This window comes from Polypterus senegalus, chromosome 12 (genome assembly GCF_016835505.1).
Source record: "Polypterus senegalus isolate Bchr_013 chromosome 12, ASM1683550v1, whole genome shotgun sequence".
Classification (NCBI taxonomy): Eukaryota; Metazoa; Chordata; class Cladistia; order Polypteriformes; family Polypteridae; genus Polypterus; species Polypterus senegalus.
The window spans coordinates 156,027,670-156,055,286 of record NC_053165.1 but is presented as its reverse complement, the minus strand read 5'-3'; the positions used below and the strand labels follow the sequence as shown (position 1 = coordinate 156,055,286).

General features: G+C 40.0%; 1 protein-coding gene across 4 annotated transcripts in view; it reads left to right on the top strand.

Moving 5' to 3' along the window:
• The window catches only part of pbx4 (pre-B-cell leukemia transcription factor 4), a 240,271-nt gene that overhangs the window by 15,647 nt on the left and 197,007 nt on the right, over positions 1-27,617 (top strand). For 3 of the 4 annotated variants that reach the window (XM_039770401.1, XM_039770399.1, XM_039770403.1), the window contains exon 2: positions 3,728-3,838. The exons of the other annotated variant lie outside the window; for it this stretch is intronic. In XM_039770401.1, coding sequence (XP_039626335.1) covers positions 3,728-3,838 — 111 coding nt within the window. The remainder of the gene's footprint in view (positions 1-3,727; positions 3,839-27,617) is intronic. 4 annotated transcript variants of the gene reach the window in all.

The following is a 27,617-nucleotide window of genomic DNA, read 5'->3' as shown; positions in this document are numbered from 1 at the left end:
GGAAAAGTACTGTTTCTTCCCAAAGAAGAGGCGTATCTGCGAAAATCAAAAGATTTGTTGTTTGGTGAAAATGAAGTCGACATACGCGAGCAGCAGAGACACGAAGTGGCTGGCACACTCATGGTCCACTCACTTCTCATTCGTGTGAATGCTATTGTCCGACACAGTTCCTGCGCTGTCGGCTCCAAGCGGGGTCGGAAATAAAAGACAAAGAGTAGAAGACAAAGTAGAACATAATACAGAAGTTCAAAAACGTTGGCGTGATACATATGCAGAGCAGGTTAGAGATTATGAAAGTACTAAAACTCGAAAGTCTCAAAAAACTGATAGTAAAGATCGCATTAGCGCGAACAAACGGAAATTTTTACATGGTGAAATAATGGAACAACGAAAAGAAATTGATAGGTGTGTGTATCTATCTATCTATAGATCTATGTGTATAGATCTATGTGTATAGATATAGATAGAGATATATATATATATATATCTCTATCTATATCTATATATCTATATCTATATATCTATATATATCTATATATATATATCTCTATAGAGAGAGATTTGTCATTTTTTTTGCATACCCTAACTTACTCTGTAGAGAGTTTTGGGGTCAGAGCACAGGGTCAGCTGTTTGTTCAGCAAGCACCCCAGATCAATTCCTTCTGTCTCTGCAAGGATTTGAACCAGCAGCCTTCACGTTACCAGTCCAGATCCCTTAGGCAGAAAGCCACCACTTTCAGGTCAGCATTGCAGCTTTTTAGGACGCTTTTTAGATGATTTATCAATTAATTCACATATATAACTAATTCATATTTATTCAATAAAAGGTGTCATTTTGCTTGACTTCTCACTACAACTAATTCATATATATTTTTTTGACATACACATCTGAATACTCATTTTATTGGAGATGTGGCTTTGGGAAGTCGCCTCCTTTAGAGTTCTGTGCCTTTTGTTGTAGGCGGAAGTCGCTTGGTTGCATTTAGAGGTTTATGAGCCCACTGTTGCCAGGTGTTTGTAGATTTTCTTTCATTCACCCGTCTACAAACAGATTGTGTTTACTCTGATAAGGAAAAATGAACTGGTTGATGCTACTGCTGCTGCTTCCGTTTGTTACAGCTGAAATGCTATCCACTGAAATGAGCGTCAAAGTAAGGAAGAGTGGCAAACTGTTTCTGTGAATGGCACATGAATCTTTTAAGGTAGAATTAAAGAAAACAAATCAGTTCAGTTTTCATCTCCTTTTCGTTTTCATCTCACAGCAACCAAAATCTGCTCTAATGGGGTTATCGTACAAGTGTGATTCCCATGCTCCCCTCCAGGGGTTTGCTATTACCCCCGGGGGACCACACATAAGGCCTTCTACATGCCATCGGAGTCTCCTAGGGATATTTTGCTTGCTACAGGGTTGGCAGTGTGCAAATAGTGAAATTATCCTTGTCTGACATTCCTGTGGTTCCTTTGGCCAGCAGCAGATCAATCACTTGGTACTCTTGGGGCTTCACAGCCTCCAGCTTGTGAGAAGAAGCAGAACCTGAATGTAAACCTTGGCAGTTGTGTTAAATGGTGTGCCGTTTTTTTGACTGTATTTGTCAGACAGGAATTTAAGACGGATAGCGGTAATCATAGAATTAGGAGACTCTTATTTTAATGTGTAGTGCTCTGGTGACTCTTCCTATGAAAACAGTAGACGGATTGGGAGAGCATGGGGGGGTAATGAGGTCGTTGTGATAGGATTGTGTGGTGCTCCCGATATCTCTGCAAAGGGATGAAGGTCCAGTTCTTTAGAGTCCTGATGCTTCCTGTTTTGCTGTATGGTTGTGAGACATGGACGCTATCCAGTGACCCGAGACGAAAACTGGACTCCTTGTGTCTCTTCAGAGAATTCTTGTGTACCTCTGGTTTGACTTTGTGTTGCTCATGGAGTCCCAGATGAGGTACATTACCTGCATTGTTAGGGAGCGTCAATTATGTCACAACGGACATGTGGCGTGATTCCCTGTGGGCGATCCTTCTCACAGGATCCTAATTGCCGAGGACCCAAGTGGATAGACCAGGCCAAGGGGATGCCCACGTAAAACACCTGTGTGTGGCTGATGGATGGTCATTTCCGGAGAGCGGGACTGGACCGTGTGTCTACCTGGGGGTTTTCCCAACCGGGATCCCGAGCTGTTTTGTCGTGTGGTGAGTGCGGCAACGTGCTGTACCAGTGCAGGCTCCCCAACCTGACCTGTAAGTGCTTCGAAACTACAGAGTAGAGCTGACCTGCAGTCCAAGTGCTAAGAAATAGCGTGGGGACTTCAAAACCCTTGTGCCACACCACATGATAAGCATGTTTGGGCCCGGCCAGTACTTAGATGGGAGACCAATGGGGGATGCTTACCCTGTGTGGTCTAAATGTGGATCTCAATGCCCCACGTGCAGTGACGGGGACACAGTGCTGTAAAAATCAATGCCATCCTTTGGATGAGATGTAACACTGAGGTCCTGACACTCTGTGGTCATTAAAGATCCATGGGCATCCTTTGTAAAGAGTAGGGTCTATCCTGATGTCCAGGCTTAGTGGCCCACTACAGTCTAGTCATTCTGGCCCACCAGTAACCCCTAACTGTCAATCTCACCACTTCACCACCTAACAGCTAAAGTACGCTGAACATACTGGCACAAAAAATGGCTGCCGTTGCATCATCCATTGGTGGTGGATGAAGTGGCTTCCCACTCCGTATAGAAAGCAATCTGAGTATTATATAAATGTAAAGAATTATTATTACACACCCAAGTCTTCAGAGTGTAGCGATATTAAATTTGGTCGGATGGGTTCACCCATTTTTACACTTACATTCAGAGCAGCCCTAAAGCTTTTGACCTAAAATTACAAGATTACCAGTTGAGTTGTTCTCCCCAAAGGTGTCGCTGTGTGATCTAGAATCTAAATCTCTAAAATCTATTGTAGCTGCCAATGGTCCAAAAAGGTGTTCACTGTGGAGACCGAGCTGTAGTGTCGGAATGGGCATAATTAACTTAAGCGGGTGTCCGGTTACGCCACTTGTAGTCGGAGAGGATGTCGGACTCTGTGTTTTTGCTTTGAGGTCTGTCTTATGGCCGACTCCATTGCTTGCCTCCTATGTGACTGTCCTTGAAAGAATACGCTCTTCAAATAATCCAGTTACTCGGTCAAGGAGAATGCAGTTGACCTTACTCTCTTGTTTTAGCTCCTCTCCATGACAGTTTGTGATCTTTTTTTTTTTTCTGTATTACAGTGAAATTTGAAGTGGTTCTTTATTGTTCTCGGCTTGACGAGGTTGGCTCAAATTTAGAAGCCTTCTCTTGAAGTCTAGAGAGCCTGGTTGACTCCTTACTAGTTATCAGTTATTTTTCCGCTCTTCAGTGCTTGCCTACCCCACCTCACATCAGAGTGGACTGGAGCCATTTTGTTTGTCCATCTTTAGTGCATAACAGAAAATTGTAACTTCTTTCCCCCTCAACCCCACCACACACTCCCATTGATCAGGACGTTCTGGTCAGACGCTGTTGATACCACAGTTAGGCTCAGCCAGCATAGGCATTTTGCTACAAGTTGGAGTCCCTGATCAGCTGCTGCGGAGGTCTGCATGTGGGGCTTGGAGGGTTCTGGGTGGGGATGATTGTATGTTGTGGGCCTGCCTAATGTGCAATTGACAAGGAGGGCACCCTGGTACTCACTGTGTGTTCTTTGCATTGTGTTCAGATCCTGGCCTGATGAGCAGAGCTGGGGAAGCAGTGACAGCCGCACCCCTAGACTGAGTCAAGCTGGGAGTGCATATGCAGGGTCTCCACTGCCGCTTAATTTCCAGCACAGGTCAGTACCCAACAATAGGTAAAAAATTCATCACCTCACCTTTCTCATCTTTTTTTGTAAAGACCCCAACAAACACCTCCCCTCCCAAAGCCAATGGTCAGATGAAAGCACATTTTGTTTTTTAGAGTGTGGGGTTTGGAAGGGGCTGGCACTGACAATATCGGAGCCAAGTGTTTCTGTCCCAAAATGATGATGTTAATGTTTTGTGTTGTGGCTCACGTGAACTAGCTGCAGAAAAGTTGGCTTAGGGTTAGTTCAAGAATAGGGGTTAGGGGTCAAATTTTGAATTTGAAATCATTCATGGGAAAGAAGTGAGACATGTCAGGGGTCTGAACTTCACTTACCTCTAGAGTTGCACCTCTCTGGATTTTTTGTTTGCCCGTCAGTTTTTTTTTTTTTTTCACCAAGTGATTTTTACAGTTTCAATCACGTTTCTGATTTCAGGATGTGCCGTATCTGCAAAATATCCTGTGGACGATTTGAAGGAAGTCCAGTTTTAGAAGAGTGGAGCTTCTCTCTTCATTAATAGTTTATTTCAGGGGTTTCCAGCTCTGATCGTGGAGGGCCGCAGTGGCTGCAGGTTTTCATTCTAACCCTTTTCTTAATCAGTGACCAATTTTCACTGCTAATGAACTCCTTTTCCCTTGGTTTTAATAGCCATGTTTATAAAAATTCAAAACCGCCAAACAGAAAAGAGATGTGAAGTGAGCCAACAGCTAAATGTGGGCTTCAAACTCCAACCAATTTCACTCTAACCAAATACTTAATGTTGCTGTTAATTAAATCCGATATTTAATGTATCTCTCTTTCTGCCACAGCAAACATTTCTAAAACGGTTGATTTTCTAAGAACACCGTCAAAATGTTTCTCAGCTTTACTGAGCCCTTCACCTTTCTTCATTTTCAGATATTGCATGATGGACAGAGGTGAGCTGGTCGTGTGGCGGCTCATTTTGTGTCGCATTTTTGTTTGGCTGCTAGTTAAGGAAAAAAGAAACAATTCAGGGGGCTGAGCCAAGTCAGCCAAAATGAAGGCAAAAGAAGTTAATTAGCAGAAACTGGTCACTAATTAAGAAGATGGTTAGAGTGAAAACCTGCAGCCCTCTAGGACCGGAGTTGCGCATCCCAGCTTTATTTATAAATTAAGTTTTTATTTTTAAACAGTTGAATCTTCAACAGCAAACACAAGAGAAGAATATAACATTCTATGCCTCCATTCATCTCTTCTACTGAACTTGCTTCTGTCCAGTTAATGAAATTTTCCACCTGAAAATATTCCTTTTTTTTTTTTTAATTTTACTTAACCCATGTGGTTTGCAGTGATGGTGGCTGAGAAAAACTTTCAAACATTTTAAAAATAAAGATTCTGTAAAAACTGGCAAATTCTAATGTCGGGCTTTGTGAGTGGTGCATCACTAGAGAGAACCTCAAGGTGCCGTGTGTCACGCCTTAAGGTCAGCAGAACTCAATCTTGTGTCGTGTCAATCTTTTATTTTCTTTTTTTTTTTGTATTTGTAGATCTCTTGTACTTTCCCATTTCTGTGATTATTTGTACTTGTGTTAAATTGTGGGGTACACCAGTGTGGCTAGGCCTTAAAAGAGAAAAAATGTTTATAAGCTTACTGGCAGTGATATTAATCAGGAGTGGCAGGAGAGTATGGAGTTATAGAAGAGCTAAGGCCTGAGAGAGGTCCATGGTAAATATTGTAGAAGCTCTGTACCTGATATGACTTGTGCATCACCAAATGATGCTTTATTGGGCTAACTGACTTGTGCAGAGTTGTACAGCAACAGGCTCATTTTGCATAGAAAGGATTCAAGGGCAGCTCATGGCCTCACATCTTCAGAGCTCTGCTTTCAAACCCTGAGTTGGGCAGCGACTTTGTGGAGTTTGTACATTGTCCTCGTCTCTGTGATGGGTTGTTTTCCTTTTACTCCTTACTTTGTGTCTGAGATGTATTGGCAACTGTAAATGGACCAGTTTGAGAAAGTTTGTGTGCTCTGCAATGAATGAATATATATCTGTATACATTATATGTGTATATATAATACATACAGTGGGTACGGAAAGTATTCAGACCCCCTTCAATTTTTCACTCTTTGTTATATTGCAGCCATTTGCTAAAATCAGTTAAATTAATTTTTTCCCTCATTAATGTACACACAGCACCCCATATTGACATACAAAAAAAAGAATTTTTGAAATTGTTGCAGATTTATTAAAAAAGAAAAACTGAAATATCACCTGGTCCTAAGTATTCAGACCCTTTCTTCAGTATTTAGTAGAAGCACCTTTTTGAGCGAATACAGCCATGAGTCTTCTTGGGAAAGATGCACTGCTCATCACTTGTCCAATACAGTCCCCACAGTGAAGCATGGCGGTGGCAGCATCATGCCGTGGGGGTGTTTTTCAGCTGCAGGGACAGGACGACTGGTTTCAATCGAGGGAAAGATGAATGCGGCCAAGTACAGGGATATCCTGGACAAAAACTTTCTCCAGAGTGATAAGGACCTCAGACTGGCCGAAGGTTTATCTTCCAACAAGACAATCACCCTAAGCACACAGCTAAAATAACGAAGGGGTGGCTTCACAACAACTCTGTGACTGTTCTTGAATGGCCCAGCCAGAGCCCTGACTTAAACCCAATTGAGCATCTCTGGAGAGACCTAAAAATGGCTGTCCACCAACGTTTACCATCCAACCTGACAGAACTGGAGAGGATCTGCAAGGAGGAATGGCAGAGGATCCCCAAATCCAGGTGTGAAAAACGTGTTGCATCTTTTCCAAGAAGACTCCTGGCTGTATGAGCTCAAAAGGGGGCTTCTACTAAATACTGAGCAAAGGGTCTGAATACTTAGGACCAGGTGATATTTCAGTTTTTCTTTTTTAATCTGCAACAATTGTTTGTCTGTCAATATGGGGTGCTGTGTGTACATTAATGAGGAAAAAAATTAATTTAAATGATTTTAGCAAATGGCTGCAATATAACAAAGAGTGAAAAATTGAAGGGAGTCTGAATACTTTCTGTACCCACTGTATATGTGTGTGTATAAATAAATGTATTTTATTTATATATATATATATATATATATATATATAATATATATATATATATATATAAACTGTATGTGTGTGTGTATATATGTATGTTTATTAAAATAAGTATATATATATATATATATTTACCTTTGCGTTCCATGACCTTCAGTAATACTGATGGTTTCCTCATTTTGATAATATTACTTCTATTTATTATTTATGTTCATATCTTTTATTTCTGTTTGTTATTTCTGTTATTTGTATGGTTTCTTTTTATTCTATTATTGTAAAGCACTTTGGCCACAGCATTCCTATGTTGTTTTAAATGTGCTATTTAAATAAATTGGCATTGACAATATAGAAATGATTTGGATATGAATATAAGTAACAAGCTGGTTTAGTCTGCAGGTGATCCCAAGCTAGGTGGCTTGGCAGATTATCTCAAATCTTGGTCAACAGACAGTCTTTGGCAGAGGAAATTTAATGTCAGCATATTTAAAGTATTACACATTGTAAGTAAAAATGTAAGGTTTGAATACTCAGTGGGAAGTCTGAAAATCGAACCTGTGCCTTATGAGAAGGACTTACGAGTTGTAGTGGACCCGACGCTATCAACTGGCAGACCATGTTCAGAAGCCATTAAGAAGGCTAACATAATGTCAGGTCATATAGCGCCTTGATGTGTGGAGTACAAGTCACAGGAGGTTATGATTTAGCCTTAACGCACTGATGAGTCCTCCTCTGAAGTACTGTGGGCAGTTTTGGTCTCCAGGCTACAAAAGTAACATAACAGAGCTAGAAAAAGTCCAGAGAAAAGCGACTAGGCTGATTCCAGGGCTACAGGGGTTGAATTATGAGGAAAGATTTAAAGAGCTGAGCCTTTACAGTTTAAACAAAAGAAGATTAAGAGGAGACCTGAGTGGAGTGTTTAAAATGATGAAGGTGAATTATTCCAGTGGATGGAGATGGCAACTTTAAAATGAGTTTATCAACAACATGGGGACACAGTTAAGAAACCTGTTAAGGGTAAATTTTGCAGAAACATTAGGAGATGTATCTTTACACAGGGAACCACAGACACATTATGTAAGTGACCAAGTAGTATTACTGACAGGAGGACTTTAGGGACTTTCAAAGCTCAACTTGTTGCTCTTATGGAAGAGTTCAGTGGACAGGACTGGTGAGCCTTTGTTGGGATGAATGGCCTCTTCTCATCCAGATTATTCTAATGACCTGAGCTATTCTACACCCAATAATATTTTTTATATGTTATTTACCTTATGTGATTTTTTTTTTATATATAATGAGGGCCAAGAAACATGTTTAATTTCATGGGGAATGGAGATAACACAGGATAGGACTCTTGATTTGTGAGTGAGGGGAACGAGGTTGGTCTTTAATTCAGAAAGTGTGATCCTGCATTGGACGGGCTTCCTTATTTATGAAGTATGTTCATTTTCCAGAGGTGTTTATTTAACAATATTCTTAGGAAAAAAAATGCATGTATTTTAACTGTTATGAACATGAGGCTGGATGACTTGTGGATGTGGATTATGTGACTTGAGTAATGCCAGATTTTTTTTTTTTTTTAAATGGACGTTTTTGATACAGTTTGCTGTTGTCCAGGGTTGGTCCCCATAGGCTCCCAGTCTATCAGAAATGTTGATCTCTCTGTTCACCATGAAAAGATGAGGTTTAATTTTTTTTTCTTGACCATCACAACAAACCACATGGCGTAAGTAACGCATAAAAATCTCATTCTTGGGTGGAATGTTCCTTTAAGATGGGTACATGGTTTAGGACATTGATATATTTTCTGGGCAGTTGAATGAATTTTTTTCTCTTTCTACATATGAAGTCCAAGTGACCTGTTCTTGGTCAGGCAGCTATCAGCCTTCTGCATATCCGCCAGGGGAGCACACTGCTTACTTACTGTGTGAAGTGTAGGTGAGGCCTAGTTAAGGGTATTGTATTCTGGGACATGTGGAAGGTGACATTTTGTGTAGTCTGAGACCTTAAAGGCTCCTCTATGTGCTTGGCATCTTGATTTCCATTTATTTTGGACGACTTTAAAATGTTTGGAAATTTTTCTACTTTATTTATGTATTTATTTATTAATGTTTTTGGTCTAAAGTTGCGTCACACCAGCCCCTGTGGTCACTCATCACCTACACTGGTATTCTTCGTAATGATTCCCAGCCCCTTTAAAGCTCCTTTGTCTGAAATGTATCTTTTAAAATACAGAAAAAGAATAATTTGCAAGTATAAGTAAAAGCTTTTATTTTGTTACGACTCTGCGGTTTCTCAATGAAGCACTCTCTTGGCCAAGATTATTTTTTGTGTTGCCCTTTCTTCATTTGACCTTTGTTAATCGCGTGGCTTGAATTGCTGGTTTACGTCTTCAAGCTCTGCTGCTCTGATAGTATAGAAAATAATTGCCCTGGAATGATATTTCATTAAATGTCCTTGTCAAATTGTACAGTATATGCCTGTGTAGCCTGGCTGTTAAACAGAATGATGTACTTCCCTCAAAATGTTACATTTTTGACTCGTCTTGTAATTTATGACTGTGGACGAGAAGTGTTTCTAGCGCAGGTCAATTTTAAATGAGCTATAGTGTGAAACACAAGTGGCAGATCTCTTGCATGTCCTTAAAAGACCATTTTTAAAAAGTCATGCCCTTGCTCTTCTTGTTGTGTATTTTTACCCACTTATGAGTCTTGCTGTTAAGAGATATGGAAGGTGAGTCACGAGCATGTGAGTCAGGGTTACCAAGCCGGACGGCCAACCGTTGCTATTCAGACAACTCTGAAGGGCCGCTGCTCTTTAGGACGCGCTGGAGCTGCTTTTTTCAGGAGATTGCTGCACAACAGACTGACATGCTTTCTAGTGTCTGTGCCCCACCCCCTGGGTTTTAAATCGTAGGCCCTCATTTGTTGGTATTTTGGGTGGAAGAACACCTTAGGGAGTGTGCCTGTGGGCTGTTTCTGGTGTGCATTGCCAGCATTCTCAGCCCCAAAATGGCTGTTCTTTTCTTCCATAGTTGGCACAGTAAAACATGAACAATGTAGGCTTTCTCAAGGCTGGGCTGCTTTCAGTTGGTGGTCTGTTGTTTTATATAGCTCTTTTTTTTTTTTTTTTTAGTCAGTGGGGTTTCAGGGAACCCCATGGTGTTGTATCTGACAATACATCCTCATATATAATTTGATGCTATCCATATGTATTGTGTTCTCGTCAATACCCCGTATGTATGGTGTTCGCGTCAATACCCCGTATGTATGGTGTTCGCGTCAATACCCGGTATGGTGTTCGCGTCAATACCCGTATGTATGGTGTTCGCGCAATACCCGTATGTATGGTGTTCAAATACCCGTATGTATGGTGTTCGCGTCAGATACCCGTATGTTTGGTGTTCAAACAAATAATTCTTTGCAGAGATAGATAGATACTTTATTAATCCCAAGGGGAAATTCACAATTATGTATGAACTTCACGAACGTAGAATTTGTAGCCCGATTCGATCGAGCTCCCAGGCGCTTGTAATACATAAATGCACTAAAACCAGTGACTTAAAAGTTTTACAGAAAAACCTGTCAGATCGTTACTCTAGAACAGGGGTATCAAACTCCAGTCCTGGAGGGCCGCAGTGGCTGCAGGTTTTCATTCTAACCATCTCCTTAATTCGTGACCAGTTTTTGATGCTAATTAACTTCTTTAGCCTTAGCTTTAATTAGCTCGACTCAGGCCCCTTAGTTGTTTTTTCCTTAATTAGCAGCCGGACAGTAATGAGACATAAAACAAGCAGGACATGACCAGCTCACCTGTCCCCATCAAACAGAATCTGAAAATAAAGATGAAGGTCTCACTAAGGTTGATCCCTCAGGTTACCAAAACATTTTAGGAGTTCTTAGGAAAAAAACAGAATATCAACAGTTTTGGAAATGTCTGCTGTGGCAAAAAGAGAGCAGCAACAAGCCATGGAATTGAATAACGGGTTTAATTAACAGCAAGAATCAGCTTCTCATTAAGGAACTGGTTGGAGTTTGAAGCCCCAATTTAGCTGCTCATCTGTTGGCTCGTTTCAGGTCTCATTTCTGTTTGGCTGTCATTTAATGAAGAAAAGAATCAATTCAGAAGACTTAATCCTTAAAAACAGGGCTATTAAAATAGAGGGAAAAGAAGTTAATTAGCAGTGAATACTGGGCACTGATTAGGAAAAGGGTGAGAATGAAAACCTGCACCCACTGAGGCCCTCCAGACCGGGAGTTTGACACCTGTGGTTTAGAGGGTCATGGATCACTTTAGTGATCTGAGGACGAGTGCAGAAACGGACCACCGCACACTGAACAAGAGTTTGTGTCCTGGTATCCAGTATACGAGTACTGGGGCTTTTGTGTTCTTGCAGTCCTGAAGTGACGATTTATGTCAGTGTTGCGTTTTCGTGATGGTACCTCGTTCTGGCCCAGTGTTTGCCGATCCACAGCCAGACGATCCTGCGATTCCATTTGAAAATCTGGAGCTGCGCACTCGTTTGTTGTGCTTGTATTGGTTTTGATTATCTTGACTTGCTGTGTTACCATTTTGATCATTTGAAAACTTGAGGAACAATTAAAAATGTAATCCTTAGTGAATACTTCAAATTGTATGTACTGTATGTATTGCTTGATATGTTTTATGTATTACATTTGTAAATGCAGTGGTGCCTCATACTTTGAGTTGAATTAGTTTTAGGAGGCTGTTTGAACTCTGAATTGTTTGAAGTCCAAATCAGTTTTCCCCATTAGAAATAATAGAAAGTGAATGAATCTGTTCCCAGACCCTAAACAATACCCATTTCGATAAACTTAAACAGCAATTACATACAATTTAAGATAAAAAAAAACACAATTAAATGCCTTAATTAAATTAAAACTGTAAATAAATATGTTAATACTGTACTGTATAATAAAAGGAAAATTGAATGTACAGTACCTTAGTGTGGAGTGGTGATGTCCCATGTGGCTGGTGGAGAGAAAGAGAAAGGTTACTGGTTGGAAGGGGAGCCGCCTTCTGGTGTTCTCTCTCCCTTCTGCCTCGTACCACTAGTGGTTGAGGGCCGCCAGATCCGCCACACATGTAGCCCTTTCATGCTTCGCAGGGAATTCCTTTTTTACCTCAATCGTTGACATTACGACCTTCCTCTTTGTTGCTTCCATACTCTTCTTGGGTGCCATGGTTAATAGGTAGGACTTATAACCAAACACACCAAAAATAAAGCTAAAAAGCACTTAAAACGCAGAAGCCTAATGCGTGAGAGATGACTTGGGTGCACGTAAAGCCCTTGTGTTGCCGCATTTTTTCACTGCGTGCACAGTTTGAATGTACAAGCATCGTTCAAACTCTGGATTAAATTTCTCTCAAATTTAGCGTTCGAAGTTAGAATAATTTGAAATACGAGGCACTACTGTATCTTCAGTATACCAAAATGTTCTAATCACAAATATGTTCATACTTTTGCTGTGTGTACGCCGTGCATTATGGGATCATGAGGAACAGCAACCTGCCCCAGCCAAGGAAGAACAAACTCTGGATGGGACACAACTTCATCTTTAGGAGCATTTACACTCACTCATATTAATACAGTTTACAAATACAGTGATACCTCGGTATACGTCTGCTCTGGAATAAGTCCAACTTGGTATACTGTACATCCTGTTTGGACGTGAACAATTTTGCTTTACAACTGCGCACTACCCATGTTTACATCTCTCGAGACAAAGCCACGACTGCCCACGAGCGTCAGTACGCCACTTGCTAGCATTCAGTGAACAACCCCGCTATAACTCTCTGTGAATTTTCACGTGACTTTGTGTTTTTTTGCGTAAATTTGAATTGATTGTTGAAAAATATGAAGGCGGCATGCGTATCCGGGACTTGGCTGCTGCGTACCGTATGCCAGGAACGACGGTATCTACGATTTGTGAAAAACAAAGACGTTATTAAAAAGTAAAGTGAGGTTAAATTTTCATTTATTTCATCTAATTGCTTTTGTATTTGTGTATTATAGTATTAAGCAGTGATTAAATTATTTTATACAACCCCATCAATGTATAATATGCCAATAACAATAGGATTTTTTTTTTTTTATTGGAGCGGATGAATCATTTTCCCTTGGTTTTTTATGGGAAAAATTGTTTTGGTATATGTCCTGTTTGGTATAAGTCAAAGGATCTGGAACAGAGTAAGGACGTACGTATACTGAGGTACCACTGTATCAATTTAGCTAAAATTGTGTGTCTTACACAAGTGGAAAACAGAGTACCTGGTGAAAAGCCATTGTGCAGACTCCACATACAGTCTGGAAGCTGAAAGCAGGCAGTGCCAGTACACTTCCTAAAATATAAAGTCACCTGAAACTTTTAATCTGTCTTTGAATACAGATGCTGAACGTTCATTACAGACAGACTAAGGGAGGTTTGACCTTGAGGTTTCAACTGAATTCCTGTAATAGTTTATCTCGGAGAGCCATCTAAGCGTACTTTCCTCATTGTAGTTATCTCTTTGGTGAGAGCTTAGCAGTGCTTCAACGTGAGGAGGCGTCTGAAAACGTTTGACTTTCCATGCCGTGAGTGGCGTATTTGAAAACTGAACGTGTTAACGTTTTATGTTTGGACATCAAAGTTCATTGATTTTTTTGCTAGTCATTACTGACTTCCTTATCGGTGTTATAGTTAAGTGGAATGTTTCTGTGTGAAATGTACAGGTGCTCTCATGGAGCACTTTTAGCCTCTATGAAGTGCCTCTGGGGTCTTTTCTGCTTGGTGCTACCAGACAATTCAGTGCTTCCTCCTGATGTACTGGGTAAGGTAATTTTGAAGTATCTGCCCAATATACAATTTATTTTTATTTTATTGGTTGATTGGCTATATTATTTGTCCTGTGAGTCTGTATGCTTGTTTTTAATGTTTCTACTTATGTATTAATCTGAATTTCCCTCAGGATTAGTAAAGCTTATCTTATCTAATTGATATACTGATGTATAGATAGATAGATAGATATAGATATATATATATATATATATATATATGTGTATGTATGTTTGTTTGTATGTGTGCCTGTGTACGGATGTTTGTTAATTTAGGAAGCATGCCGGCGTAGCTGACAGCGTGTCGATGGCTGCATCCATTTACAGGTACATTTAGAAACCGACAAGAAGCTTGTTCACCATCTTTCTCGGTAGCACCCCTAAAAAGCAATGTTTTCACCCGTTTCCCTAATGTTGTCCCGGCATCCTTTTGAGTGAAGTGTGGATTCTGTCTAATTACAGAGCAGTTGCGATTGAGGCCTCATTGGCTTCATCCGCGGATGGCTGTCTAAACGCAATTTGCTTTGAGAAGACCTTGGTGCTTTTAGTAGTCACATGTTCATCCTTTTTTGGTGAAATCTAGAGTGGGCAAAATGCCCACTTTCTGAAGTCTTTGAAACCCTTAAGGAGAATGTTTATAAAGAATAACCCAGTCACTAGGCTGCATGCGTATGGTTTTGTCCATTCAGGTTGAGTACAGATACTTAAATAACAACCTGTCTGTTTTCAACTGAGCTCTTAACATTTTGTGGTTTTTGGTCAGTGGTCCACTTGTATAGTTCGCCATTTGCTTTGTGTTTATGAACCCCCTACACCCACCAGGATGGCAGATTTCCACTGCCTAAATTCAAATACAGGCCTAAATGCACACGGCTTGGTCATGCTGTGTTTGGTCATTTTGAGCATCCTGGCCTCTTTGATTCAGAATTTTCAACTATCGGTAGATAAGATTGTTTTTTTCATTTATTTTTGTTAACTTTAAGGGAAGTCGGATGACTCTCTCCTTTGTTTACAGATGCGCTTACTTTTTTGCATATTTTTTTGTCTTTTATGCCCAAGTGGATATAAAATGCCAATTTGATGCTTTCAGTTTCTCTTGCATTGTCACAACAGCCAAAGAGCTCTGGGACTGATAAAATGCATCTGCAATGTGTTTAACAGCAGAAATATTGACAGTGGGATCATTTTTAAATTTGCAAACTGATGGTTAGCGGTGTTGAAAGAGCCGCTTTTATATGCGTGAAAGGGATTGATGCTTTTTATTTCTTTAAGTTTATCTGTCATCTTGGTAACTTGGCTTAGGTCTTAATTTTATTTAATATTGTTTGAAAATACTGTTGATTTCTTATTTAGTTTGGCTACCGTGACCCATTTTCATCCTTAGACTTTCTAAGCGTACTTTTCTAGTTTTTCACTTTTGGAATTTCCTAAACACAGATCTGATTCTAAGCAAGTTCCTTGGGTTGCCCTTCCGCGGTTCATTGCATATTCTTCCATTTTTTTCCCCTACATTTAGGCGTTTCTTTTTTATTTGTAAAATTCCATATTAGATTTATTTTAGGTATAGCTTATTGGCTTCCGTCAAAATTAACTAAAAATGTCTACAACTTAGTCAAAACGAAAAAAATCTAATTTTATGTATCACGTACAGATACACAGTTATACACACAATACAATATATGGTAAAATGACCAGTCGCCAAACTTCAAACCAGTGCATTAAGCAGGATTTATAAAAGGGTCAATAAACAATAATACGAGAAATGTTCAAAGTTTCCACACTCTATTTATTAAGAATTTCAAGAACAAATTACATCACTTTTCTACATAGTCGCCTTCCTTTGCGAGGCAATTTTCCCAGAGTCGTACCAAGTTTTTAATGCTGTTAGTAAAAAATGTTTTTGGTTGAGCGTGTAGCCACTGAGATGAATTTGTGCTCCTGGCGCATCTTCTGCCCACAAAAAGCATATGATAGAATGTTGGTCCTCTTTGCTTTAATTTATAAGTTTTGCATCCATCTTCACCACAGGGTGACGACTCTTATACTAAACTGTAAGGGCAGCCGGCTTGCCAGACAGAACTAGTCACATGACCCTCTCAAACACAACCAATTACTACTCCTCCTGCCTTCACTGTTTCCAACGAAAATATAAAATTGCGGAAACTTTTTGAGCAACCCTCATATGACTTCATATTCAGTGGTTAATTTGAAATATCTCACTTCCAATAATTCAGCTTAAAATCTTTCACTGATCAAATTTATCTTATTTCAAATTGTCAAAAATGTATCCCAAGGCAAGATCCAACCTGCAAGCACTGCACCCGAACTCCAGCCTCACTAGGGTGATGGGCTTGAAGTGGAGAAAGACAAAGGGTTATGATAGCCATTGTCACTAGGTACAGATGATGGGCTTGAAGTGGAGAAAGACAAAGGGTTATGATAGCCATTGTCCTCGCTAGGGTATATGTTTTGGGAATGTACCAAATGAACTAACACAGACAGCAGATCCAAACAGCCGATTTGTACAGATCGGTCTAGCCTCACTAGGGTGTATGTTTTGGGAATGTACCAAATGAACATCATTTTGGGCAAAAATCTTTGGCTGCTCATTAGACTTGGTGATCCATTAACAGCCGTGTTTGGTGGGCTGTCAAATGGGCTTAAAGTGGACAAAGATAAATGAATTAGGATAGCCGTTTTCCCCACACAACTAACACGTAAATGTACAGATCTCTCCATCCTCGCTAGGGTATATGTTTTGGGAATGTACCAAATGAACGCCATTTTGGGCAAAAATCTTTGGCTGTTCATCAGACAGCAGATCCATTAACAGCCGTATTTGTTGGGCTCCCAGATGGGCTTGAAGTGGAGAAAGACAAAGGGTTATGATAGCCATTGTCCTCGCACGACTAACACGTAAATGTACAGATCGGTCTAGCCTCACTAGGGTGTATGTTTTGGGAATGTACCAAATGAACATCATTTTGGGCAAAAATCTTTGGCTGCTCATTAGACTTGGTGATCCATTAACAGCCGTGTTTGGTGGGCTGTCAAATGGGCTTAAAGTGGACAAAGATAAATGAATTAGGATAGCCGTTTTCCCCACACAACTAACACGTAAATGTACAGATCTCTCCATCCTCGCTAGGGTATATGTTTTGGGAATGTACCAAATGAACGCCATTTTGGGCAAAAATCTTTGGCTGTTCATCAGACAGCAGATCCATTAACAGCCGTATTTGTTGGGCTCCCAGATGGGCTTGAAGTGGAGAAAGACAAAGGGTTATGATAGCCATTGTCCTCGCACGACTAACACGTAAATGTACAGATCGGTCTAGCCTCACTAGGGTGTATGTTTTGGGAATGTACCAAATGAACATCATTATAGGCAAAAATCTTTGGCTGCTCATCAGACACCCTTGGTGTGCGTCCAGATGGGCTTAAAGTGAACAGACAAATGGATTATGATAGCCATTGTCCTCACACGACTAACACATAATCTACAGCTCTGTCTGCCTTAACTGGAAGAATCCCAGCCCACCTTTTAAAAATTGGCAAGTAACTGATATTTGATATTGGGAGGGGGAAAAAACCGAATTCACTCTTAGAGGATCTGTTCAAAACTTTAAAATATGGGAAGGTTTAATTAATCAGATTTTTAAAATAGGCCTTCATTTTGGGGATGGGGAAGGGTGTTCCACTCCTAAACCAACTATTTTTGCCAGCACTCTTGGCTCTCCTCTCTTTCTCTCAGGTGGTGGTTGAATTCTGTTTTGTTAGGTGTTTTCTCTTTTTGTTCCTGCTCTCTTTTTTAACTTTCTGATCTTTTTTCTAGTCTGAGTATGAAGTCATTTGTTGTACAAGTTCGACTTGACTGTACGCAATGTTATTTTGTAGAAACAAAATTAAAAAAAAAAAAAAAACAGGAAATATCTGTTTCTTCAGCAGTTTTGCAGAATTTATTTCCAAGCACATGTGTGTCTGGGCTTCAAAGTAGAGTTGTGTGGTGATTTTGTGTTTTTTAAAGAGCTGTGACCAAATTTCTTGTGGAGTGGATGGAATCCGTAAAGCACAGGCAGCTAAAAAATGTATATGGGGACGGTGATGTTGATCCTCCTTCCTCAGGTTTCCATGTCTTTGTAGCTCATAGTTGTAGGAAAAGTGTTGGACTTGATAATGAGAGCAGTGATGAAATGGCATTTTCTATAGAGTGTGGACTGGTACAAGAAGGAAATGTGTGCTTTTGTTTCCTGCTGGCTGGAGTTGACAGAGTTTATGCATAAAAATGAAGAGTGCAATAAAAACATCTAGACATTGTATGAGTGTGTTCAAACGATTCTAGAAGAAATCACTTGCAGTACTAAAAATTGTGTTGTATATGACCTGCATGCCATATGTAGCCTTAGACACCTCTGGTGGCATCACTTGGAATAATGGAGGACGATATAAATGGAAGGCTTACAAGAAAAAAACATATGAATTAAACCAAAAAACTTAAATTTGTCTCCAAACAAGAAAGATTAGGTAGTAGTAATGAGCGTGCCGTGTTAATTAGGTTTCTGAGTTGAGGTGCCTTCTAGTCGCCTTCAGCGGCGCTGTTGATCTCTCATTCCAGAGGCCCAGCTTTAGTTCTGAGCTCACCGATGGGCTACCAGTTAGAAGAACAATTTCAGCTTATTTGGATTAAGTGCCGCATATTGGTTAACATCACAGCTGAATAGACCCCACTGCATGCAAACCTAAGCTATATGAGAAAAATTCCATGGGCAGGACACCCAGCAGCCATGCATGGGTTGCTGCTGCTTCATCCCGTCTGGCGTTTTGATGCTTTCTCATTGCCTGTTGTCAGGCTGGTTTGTTTTTGATTGCTTTGCTTCTTTATGGCGTACGTTTTGTAGTGGAAACACTGATTAGCTCACTTTTTTCTCAGTATGCCCTTTCATTTTTTTAGTACCGCAGTTGTTTACTTGTGCTTATGTTTAATTGGTTGTTTCTCTGGTTATTGTGTTTTCACATAACCATTAATTGGCCTTTTGCTAATGAGCAGTGCAGCTACGGATTATGTAGTTTGGCAAATGTTTGAATTTATAAAGACATTTTCTATAAGAAGTATTTCCAATCATAGTGGGATGTCACAAATTAAAATCATTAAAACATTAGATAGTAAGTTGAATATCAGCAAGTCGAGGCGCAGAGACCTACGGCCCAGCAGCATCAGCATGTTGGACCTCAAAGTTTAAAGCGGTGGGTCTTCCATCCCATTTGTCGGCTCTAATTGTTGTGCCACCAGAGCTTCTGGTCCAAGACATCATCTGTAAAACAGAGCACAGTGGCCTGGGTGGTCTTATGACAGAATTTCAAATGTCTAGCTGGTACACTGAAAACAACACACAAAAATAATAAGTGTAGATTTTAACGGCATAAAAATTGTGTAATTAATGATTAAAAGTAATTAAAACCTAAAAGTACATGTATATTTACTTTTAGGCAGTGTTTAATGATTGATTGGGGGACATTTGTTAGAGAAATGGTGAAAACTACTGTTTTAATTTTGCTTTGTTTTAGAAAGGCACAATACAGAAAAAATGAAACCATATGACAACTTGTAAATGTGAGAAGCATTTTATTTTCTTTTATGTCATAGGTGGTGTTGATAAATATTTGTGTGCATATTTTAAGGAAGTTTTATTTATTTTAGTATTCTTTGGTCACTGAGCGATAGAGAGATACTCTATTAATCACTAAGGGGAAATTCACGTACTCCAGCAGCAGCGTACTGATAAAGAACAATATTAAAATAAAGAGTGATAACAATGAAGGTATAACAGACAATAACTTTGTATAATGTTAACGTTTACCACCCCGGGTGGAATAGAAGAGTCGCATAGTGTGGGGTCTCCTCAGTCTGTCACTGAAGCTGCTCCTCTGTCTGGAGATGATCCTGTTCAGTCGATGCAGTGGACTCTCCATGACTGACAGGAGTCTGCTCAGTGCCCGTCGCTCTGCCACGGACGTCAAACTGTCCAGCTCCGTGCCTACAATAGAGCCTGCCTTCCTCACCAGTTTGTCCAGGCGTGAGGCGTCCCTCTTCTTTATGCTGCCTCCCCAGCACACCACCGTGTAGAAGAGGGCGCTCGCCACAACCGTCTGGTAGAACATCTGCAGCATCTTATTGCAGATGTTGAAGGTCGCCAACTTTCTAATGAAGTATAGTCGGCTCTGTCCCCTCTGCACAGAGCATCAGTATTGGCAGTCCAGTCCAAATTATCATCCAGCTGCACTCCCAGGTATTTATAGGTGTGCACCTCTGATGATCACGGGGTCCATGAGGGGCCTGGGCCTCCTAAAATCCACCACCAACTCCTTGGTTTTGCTGGTGTTCAGGTGTAAGTGGTTTGAGTCGCACCATTTAACAAATAAGCATACGGAAATTCATTTTGCTTTTAATAAATGAACTGTGGTCAATTGTTTCATTATAAACTTAGCACAGTTAACACTTTAATAATCGTTAAAGCTTCTACTCATCTGGTTGTGCAGGAGCTTAGTATAAAAAGATTTTTAAAGAGATAAAGAAAAAAAATACCAATCGCATGATCTAGTAACATGAAATATGTATTGTCCTAAAAAAAAAAATCTGATTGGACCCACTGTAGTTTAAATTTGAATTTTGCTCTTTATTCAAGCATAGTTGGTCAAATCCTTAATATCCTTAACTGGAATAAACAATTTTATGGTTGTATGGGCTGAAATAGAAAGGTATGACAAAAAGTAAAAAATATAAGTTATAAGGTGTCAGATGAGTTTTGGCCTAATGTGCAAAGTTATTCAGTGGAAAAGAAATTGTAAAAAAGTGTTGAACAGAGTAGGACACCACTAGAAGCATTGTTTTAATCGTGAAAAAGTGGTGAACAGAGCCGTAGTTAGGGAGATCATGTTACTTGTATCGTGTTAGTTTATTTTAAATCGGCAGGTTTGGAGGTAACAATAGTTAGTTTGGTCTACAGTGCAAAATTAAATATGTAAGCATTTGTTTTAGAAATGTCATAAAGAGAACTCAAGAAATGGTTAAGTACATAAAAGACAAGAATGTATTTGGAGGAAGGTTGGTGTAATACACAAAATGTAGCAGGAGATGATTAAGAGACCAGCAGATGTCCTGTAAACAACAACTGGACGGTCGTCGCATGCATGAAGTTTTCAAGGGTAACGGAGCCTAAAGGATATAAGAAGAACAAGAGTAACACACTTTTATTTAAATAAGTTATTTGGGTGTAAGCTAATGAACCAATCAATGTATAGATCAGTGTTTTTATTCCAGCCAAATTCACAATTAGTGATAATATTTGATCACATTTATTTAGATGTTCTTTTTTTTCCCTTTCTCTTATTCTGCCTTTAGAAAAGCACAGCAGTATGATTTTTACGTTTTATAAGTCATCTATATATATATATAAAGGAGAGTTGGGATCTGAGAGACTGTGTTTGTGTGTTTGTGGAGGGATTGAGAGTTAAGTGGGGTGGGGGAGTCACGTGATCAACTCCCTTTCCCATTCACGTCATTTCATTCACTTCAGTTCGCTCCGAGCTGACGCGGTCTTGCGTTCTTTTTCCTTAGTGTTTAGTCCTTTCTTCGTTACCAATTTACTGTTTAGTACACGCGGTACTCACACAGTCACTCATAAAAGGGGAGAAGACTCGTGCAAGTATTGAAACTACCTTGGAAGACATGCAATCAACGAGGCCATTAAACGGATCTCAAGAGAGGTCTTCTAGGTTGGGGAAAAAAAGCGCTTGGCTGCCAAAACCAGGCGATTAAACAAATCTCAACAAGAAACGACTTCTACGTTAGAAAAAAAACAAAACGATTCGCTTCCCAAATCAGGCGGTTAAACGAATCTAAAGAAGACAGGATTTCTAGATTGGGAAAAGGACGATTGGCTGCCGAAACCAGGCGGTTAAAAGAATCTGAAAAAGACAGGATGTCTACTGTAGATTGGAAAAACCACGATCCGCTGCCAAAACTAACCGGTTAAACGTGCAGCGAAGCGCGCCAGGTCTGCTAGTTTAGGAATATTTCTACTTTTGCTTTAAACGCTTACCTCTCTTTTGTTGCCCTTTTGTTTCATTATTTTTTGTGTGTGCAGTTTTCACCCTTCATTGTATCTTAATAATTAAAGACAAACAGAGCTGACAGCCAGATAAACAACACTGAATGATGAAAGGCAGCAATAACGTCAGCGTCAGACCCACTAATTAGTAGATCCTAAATTAAACAAGCAGAATGAAAATCAGGCAGACAATTGTAACAAAGTAAAAAAAAAAAACACACTTTCCTTTAGTAAATTTTAATAAAAATGTACTAAACTTAGTTTTGTAATTTCTCCCTCAACTCCGAAGCACAGAAACTGAGAAGTTCACTTAATTAGCCCAGGAGTCGCAGAATTTGGTTGGAACAAAAACCTGCAGCCACGGAGACTGAGTTTGGGAACCACTGCTATAGATGGATCAGCACTGTTAATATAAATTTAGTTGGTTATAAAATGGACGTCTACTCTTATTTTTTTGACCATTCTGTCACAGACTGCTGTGATGAAAGCTCCCTCTTTCGGCATTTGATGACGGTGTAATTTAAGACGCAGCGGACGAGTTTCTTCCTACCTGATTTCTGAATCAGAGGTTTTTTTTATCAAACTTCTCCTAGTGGAGGGTTAGTTTCTTTCTTTAATTAATATGTTGATTTCTACCACAGCTTGCATTTTATACATTTCTAAATTAGTGTTACTGTTATTTATGTATTTAAAAGAAAGTTATACACAACAAGTATAATTATATAATGCATTTTATGAATGTGTTCTATTTATTGCAAGATGGTTAAATGCACAAAGAAATGAGCACATATGGCAGGGTTCCAACTTTAAAAAGTGGCCTAATTTCCTTGTTTTAATAAAGTAACAAAAGGGTCTTAAACCACAGGAATTTCAGTCAGAATGCAGACGTGTTGCTTGTGATCATTGGGGTCTTCTGATATTTATAACATCAGTGAACTAAACGTGGTGGGGCCTGCTGCAGCCGTGCGATGGCATTGCTAACCCACATGCAATAGCAGTACAAGCCTTGTGGTTCATACAGCTTATCTGACATTTTGTTCCCCACGTTTGGATGATTTGTTCGAGGTTGCCATTCGTGTGCACAAACTCTAATGGAGGTGTCGAAAATGAGCAGCCTCTGGCCCGGTAAGCAGTGTACTGTAGATATGTGAAGTTATGGCAAGTCAGGACATTTATAAAGACATGGGATGCACATCCTGGGTGTAATTCTAAGCTGGGTAAGGTCAGTTTACCATCTTGAGATGGTTGGTCATATTCAAATTTGGCTCTAGTAACCTTTCAGGTTTATTTATTTTCGATCCCTACTATGGTGTGTTAACTGGTCTGCATACAGTTTACGATTTGTTCGTTTGTCATTTGTGTAGTATTAACACCATGTCAAGAAGATATTGCTTGGTGTTCTTAGGAGAGAATCCTGCTTAACAATCTGTGCAGATCTTTGATGTGAAAGAGTTTTGATGCTTAACCACTGTGAGGAAGGTTTGCTTCTGTTTAAATTTGAATGTTAATAAATTGTCAGTGAAAATCAAGTGTGTGCATCCATGTCAATTCTAAACACCATACATAATCTAGTATTCTCAAATCTGCTTAATTCAGGGTCATGAGGAACCAGAGTCCTTCCTGGCAACCCGGGTTGCAAGTCAGGAAGCCGCCCAAGACGGGTGGTCTGGTCATTGTAGGGCCCATTCATGTATGCAGTCGTATTGAACTACTGTAGATCAGTTTGGATTTGCCAGTTAGCCTAACTTTCACGTCTTATGAGTTGTGGGTGAAAAGCCAGAGACCCCGCAGGCAAATCCACAAGATCTTGAAGCCATAGAGCACCAATGCTACCCACCGCACCAGCATGCCTTCCAATACTAAACTGACAATTTTATTTTTTCTGCATTTTATTCAAAGTGTATGAGAAATTAAATGTTTCTACGCACTCCTTGAAGAGTAGTTTTGGAGATCTAATAGGTGCGGACAGGGCAGGAGGTGCTGTGGTCATTTTACGCTCCTCATCAATTCAGTTAGGAAGTGCTGTTAGTGAGCAGAGGACTCGAATGTAGTAGAGGAGGTATGCTTATTGGTAACGTCTATAAAGCCAAATCACTCTGAAAACTTGAACGTAAGGACTTTCTTAAAATCAGGCTACTTCATGGCAGTCGCATCCTCTCTCATTTCGTTTTTGAGATGTTGGATGTATTGCCCGTGTGTCACAAATTAATGATCGAACTCTCCATATTATTTGAATGGACATTCAGAACACACAAACAAAACACTTCAAGTTTTAAGCTCGCAGTTTATAAGCAAGCAAAAACTGCCTGGATATTTTTTTTTATAGTATTGGACCACTTCAAGTATTTAAGTATCTAAACATATTTAAAAAGTTTTCTTCCGATAAAATTACAGCAACAATTTAACTCTTTGAGGGCTGAATATTTTTTCCAAAAAACAGTTTTCTGAAAGGCAATGGCTTCACACAGAAATCGACATAAAACATCTGTTGCTACATGCTGTGGCTGCCAGTTTGCCAAGAATGTGCTGCAGGCTGGCTGCCAGGCTGTCTTTGTGTGGCTGGGGCAGCAGCAGCGGCGGTCACTTTCGCAGTACATTGCATCTTATCAATGTTAAGTGGCAGTCCTCCCAGGTGAACAGTGCCATAGGCGTGTCAGCTACTTGAACCTGTTTAGTACCACGAATAGCCGGGGACCAGTCAGCTGAAACCTCACATTCATCTTCGATTGCTTGTATCAAAATCGGAGTCCAACAAGTCATAGTCCAGTTCAGAGAGAATGGGCAAAATGTCATCCCTGGAGTATTCTGCTTTACACATCCGCTTTGATCTCTCGCCAGGTGTCAGGGCCATTTTTGGTGCTGTTTGTGCCCTGCTACTCATGGGAGTGCAGGAAATCTCGGTCAAAACCAAAGGAGCTAACTTTCCTTCTAGCTGCGAGACTCCAACTAAAACATAACGGTTGGTTTTGTCGCAGTTTACAGTTGATTACCATCGTCAACTCCTCCTTTTGGCAAAAGTCGACATCAGCCCTGAAAGAGTTTTAAAAAAAAAAAAAAAGTTGTTGATGCAATTAGTATTTAATGTCATAAATTTGTCAGCATCTGGCCCATGGCACACACCATCTTTTGTAGCTGAGAGGTAACAAAACAAGGTGCAAGGGCAGTGGTAAGCCTTTTTTTTTTGGTTTTTGGAGGTGTGCCTTTGGAGAAGCCATACTGGACTCCTGATGAAGTTGCACAGACTGTAAGACATCTTAGGGGGTGTGGGTTTGAGATGTATGCCCACAGTCTTTAAAACAGTGTAGTTTGTCCTCCACACTTCTCGACAAACGAAATAACAAACATTCTTTTATTTTTATAACCCACCTATGTAGCTTGGGGTAATGGGGAGTCACTCCCAATCTTAGTTTGTTAAGGTGGGAACCGAACTTGGACTGGGCACATCCAAGCACAAATCCGCACTCGCTCTCAAATGCCTGAGATCACAAGAAACTCGAGAAACGAGAGGAGACCATTCAGTCCATCAAGCCTGTGTGTTTAGCTAATCGCTAAGGTGTCCCAACGTCTCATCCAGATTCTTCTTAAAGGTTCTCAAGGTTTCTGCTTCAACTCCATGTCTCGGTAGTTTGTTCGACGGTCCCACAACTCCATTGTGTGGCTCCTGTTTTAAATGTCCTTCCCCTTCGTTTCCACTGATGTCCTCATTTACACGATTCACCATTAAAGTTGATCCAGCAGCACTCTTTTGGTTTATCAACACCTTTAAGGATTTTAAATCCCTGGATGAGGTCCTGATGCCGTCTCCTCTATTTAAGACTTAACAGATAGATCGATAGATACTTTATTAATCCCAAGGGGAAATTTACATAATCCAGCAGCGGTATACTGATACAAAAAACAATATAAAATTAAAGAGTAATACAAATGCTGGTAAAAACAGACAATAACTTTGAGTAGATAGATAGATACTTTATTAATCCCAAGGGGAAATTCACATACTCCAACAGCAGCATACTGATAGATCCAGGGAATGAGTCCACTTAAAAGAAATTGGTAGGAGTGATCAGTGAAACGGAGAAAAATGTAGAAAGATAAAGTTATACACTGAGCTACTGGAAAGGCTGCCGTAAACAGGTTGAATTCTTGGAGTCTGTCACAACAGGACATGTCCTCAAGTCCTAGGAGGCACTTGGTTGCTTCAGCTCCATGTCTTATTGTGAATTTCCCCTTGGGATTAATAAAGTATCTCTCTATCTATCAGTACTTTCCATATCTAATATATGGCCCCTTTTATATCTATCTATTATATAGTGCCTTTCCTATCTATCCATCTATCCATCTACCGACCGCAACTCTTTACGTAAAATGAAGCCCTATTTATTATGATTGATTTATTTAGCCGATGGCTTTGTCCAAAGCGACTTAAAAAGCAAGAGTTGCCATTCTACCTAACATGCATTATCTTTTAGGATGTTTCAGTTTATTTTGTATAGTGCTGTTCACCAAGTGCTGATACTTGGTGTTGTGACAGGTTCTCAAATAAAGTTACGATATTCTGACTTTACGTAATGGGTACACATAAAAGCACAGATTTGTTTAAACAGACAAGAAAACAAAGTAGTTTGAAACGGATTAACATATGGAGCCCAGCAGTGTCCCATCTGGTAATTAATTGTTGGGCTTTGGCCAGTTTGGAACAAAGGAGAGGGGAAACGGAAAAACTCCAGTCGGCAGGAGAAAATAAACCTCTGGGGAGTCCCACGGTCCGTGATAACAGCCCAAAGTCTGACATACTCACGGCATGGAGACCCTTGGCCAACTGGCTGCCCACTAGTCTGTGCTGGCACGTCCAATCTGATGACAGAATCTTTACATCCGACAATTCCAAAGCTTATTTTTTTGCCTCTATACATCTCAGTTCAGTTACCCTGTCTGATTTATTCCTTTTAAAAAAACTCCTTGCCACTCCAGTATACTGAATAACCGAACATTTCAACAGCCTTGGGGGAGGCAGCATTTAAAGCGAGAGTCTGCTAAAGTATCTTTTTAGCTGCTGGACACCCAAAAGCCATTATCCATCATAAAAAATTAGTAGATTGGAGGAGAGGCCTGCTCAGTTTCCTTTTAGTTTTCGAAACATAAATACCAAAGTAATGTAATGAACAGCTTGGTTGCATTATTTGAGGTAAGATTTGATGTCAGGTCATTGAATAATTGAAAGGTGTTCCTGTAATTTTTTATTTTTATGTTTCTTTGCTTTTTAGCACACAAGTTAAATGTCGTTTGGCTTCCGCTCTGTTGCTGTGCCGTGTGTGTTTACAGGAGTTTCAAAGTTCACACGCCAGGCTGCTTGTCTTAATGTCTGAATGGGTGGCTGGGGACGTTTGAAAACATCCACCATATAGACGGAGTCTTTACTTGTCATGAATTGAAGGGCATTGCAAAGCTTTATCGCTGCCTTGTGTTTGTATGATTGAGGACGGTGGCAATCAGGGTTACTGTATTATTAGCTTAGGTGGGTGGTTGAAAGTGGGATTGCTGCTGGGGGAGCTCTTCACGGTGGCTTCATGGCTAGGCAGCTGTTTGAGAGGTGGAGTTTTGTTACAAAGCCTCTCTTTGTACCATTGCTAGTGCACTCAAAGTTGTTAGTTCAAAATTAACAAAAAATATTTGCACAAAAACAAAAAACTGTGTTGGTGCAGAGTAGTTCCTTTCACAATAGCACTCGGGGTGCCCTTCATGGAAGAGTATTTTCTATAAACACCACTGGGTTTCTACAGGTTTTGGC